At 42.8% G+C, this 2,515-nt stretch overlaps 1 protein-coding gene across 1 annotated transcript in view; it reads right to left on the bottom strand.

Moving 5' to 3' along the window:
- LOC109961416 (coiled-coil domain-containing protein 106-like) overlaps nt 1–2,134 on the bottom strand; it is a 2,923-nt gene extending 789 nt beyond the window's left edge. Inside the window, exons 1-4 of the mRNA XM_020602201.1 lie at nt 1,991–2,134; nt 482–699; nt 141–353; nt 4–40 (exon numbers count right to left, since the gene is read on the bottom strand). Coding sequence (XP_020457857.1) covers nt 4–40; nt 141–353; nt 482–699; nt 1,991–2,025 — 503 coding nt within the window. The 5' untranslated portion in view covers nt 2,026–2,134. The remainder of the gene's footprint in view (nt 1–3; nt 41–140; nt 354–481; nt 700–1,990) is intronic.
- Nucleotides 2,135–2,515: the final 381 nt, after the last annotated feature.

The raw sequence follows: 2,515 nt of genomic DNA, 5'->3' as shown, positions 1-2,515 counted from the left end.
GACTTGTTTTCTGAGTGTTGCACTTTGCTGGGTTTAAGGACTGTGTATAATCAACAACAACAAAAAAGTTACATAAATAAATGCATTCAATAAAATATTATGACAAACAACAAGTCTGCAAGGTCACTTGAAAGGCTGACCTTCAGCCACTGGACTAGGCGATGCAAATGTTGGCATAGAGCGACTGCTTGTGAGGTTTTCAATCTGACTCCTCAGGAACTTGCGGTCCTGCATCAGGTCCTCTACCTGTCTCTCCAGTGCAGCAATGCGCTCTTGTTTGCTCTCTAGCATGCACTGCAGCTTGGTGATGGTCAGCAGCACTTTTGGGGGCAGGGTCTCCACTGGAGGGGCAGCTAGAGGAAGGGGAATCAGCCAAGTGGAGAACATCACAGATTACATGCTTTATTGGCTGCAACTCAGTCTTTAACACAGGACTAAAGATTACAGTATAAGCTATCTGACAAATGTGACTCTTGCCTACCTGACATGGCACTGCTGGGTGTGTTGTCCTGAACAGCATCTGCCGAGGCTCCTGTTTGAAGGTTTTCCCACTTGATGATGCGGAGGTCGTCCTGCTCCTGCTTCAGCCAGCCCAGAGAGCTGAGCCTGTCCTTGGTCCTCACAGAGCTGGAGTCAATCTCTATGCAGGACGAATAACCTGATGGCTCCTGCTGCCACATGGATGACATTGCTTCACACCTGGGAATGTACAAAAAGTGTATTATACAGGTTTGTATTACAGAGAATATGAATTCAGTGCAATGTTTTAAAAGCTACACAGTCAGTTAGACGAATTTTCCCAGTAGCCACTTGTAGTACTGCAACAAAAAAAAATCCCCCTGTGGTCCAAAGACCATTTTGTCCATAGACCACAATGATAAAAGAGAGGTCTGTAAAACAGTCACAGTCAGGTCTCATAACACAGCCATAGCTGGATACTTTATTATAAGATGGTGCCCCTTCTTCCCACTGAAAGTTGGCTTGCCTGGTGCATATTTGGGTTTGCTTCTGCCCTGTGCAGCCTAATGCACAGGCACATTAGTGTTTCCCACTTGCTGCTGTTTTATCACTTTTTTCTGACATTTCATAGACTGAACAATTAATTAGGAGCCTTACAGATTTATTATTAAAAACTGCTGCTTGCTGCCCTAGAAATTCATGATAGCCTACACATCAAATTAAAACATCAAATCACCATGGGTCATACATTAATTAAGAATTATGAATTATTTAAGTATGTGTTTTGTAATCTCATTATAAATGTTTGCCAAAGATGGTCACTGGCTGCAGGGTTGATGTCTCTATAGCCTAAAACCGGTTCATTCAGATGCTTGACAATTCTATTTCAAATGGCAGGACAGACGAAAATACAGGAAGTGGACTATTACTTCATGTTTCCATGGAGATGGTGATGGACTCTTCTCTTTACCATGTGCTGCTGCAGTACTCAAACACAACTAACGGGTGAGTGCTGCAGTGATTAATCTCGTCCCTTACATAACATGTTAATATGAGAACAGCTCTCACAGAAATTAACAACCACAGTACCGGTTACATTTGAAGTAATAATGTATTAGGAAAATGCCAATGTCAGTGCGATAACAAAACGACAATGTGACCATATCTATTTTTTTTTTTTTATCACTGTTGATTTATTACAAGGAAAATAGGGGTTTATGTATGTTTAAGTGTTTTTAAAAAGCATGGCAGAAATCATTTAACATAGAAAGCTATACAGTTTGTTGGGCTACAAAGGTCCAACCATTTCTTCTCGCAGTGGTTTTAATTAGCTTCTACCAAGATGGATGCTAATGACTGTAAAGCAAGTAAAACCACAGGACAACGTACCTTCACGAAAGTCCAGCGGTAAAACTGATGTAGCTAATGTTCCTGTGCTTGTGTTGTTGTACGCAGAAATCTCACTTCGAATAAATGCCTGATTTTTCATACATATAAACAGAGACGAGTAAATAAACGCGAAATGACATACATGTCTGAGAGGGGGGCGGGGCCAGACAGAAACATTGCGCTGCCTTCAGCTGCCCGACGAAAAGTCGGACTTCTCACAACTCCGGGAGGTAAAAGGAAATTTCGATGTTGTTTTGCCTTTCGGTGTAGTGCTGCCCTCCTGCCATGTAACTCTTCTTCTTCTTCTTCTTCTTCTTCTTCTTCTTCTTCTTCTTCTTCTTCTTCTTCTTCTTCTTTCGGCTGTTCCCGTTAGGGGTCGCCACAGCGAATCATCTGTTTCCACCTAACTCTATCCTCGGCATCCTCTACTCTCACCCCAGTTAACTTCATGTCCTCTTTTAGCACATCCATATATCTCCTCTTTGGCCTTCCTCTTGACCTCTTGCCTGGCAGCTCCATCTCCAACATCCTTCTACCAATATAACCACTATCCCTCCTCTGCACATGTCCAAACCATCTCAATCTGGACTCTCTGACCTTGTCCCCAAAACAGCCGACCTGAGCTGTCCCTCTGATGTGCTCATTCCTAATCCTGTCCATCCTGGTC

Source organism: Monopterus albus, unplaced genomic scaffold, assembly GCF_001952655.1.
Source record: "Monopterus albus unplaced genomic scaffold, M_albus_1.0 scaffold3.1, whole genome shotgun sequence".
NCBI lineage: Eukaryota > Metazoa > Chordata > Actinopteri > Synbranchiformes > Synbranchidae > Monopterus > Monopterus albus.
This window is presented reverse-complemented; position numbering and strand designations above follow the sequence as displayed.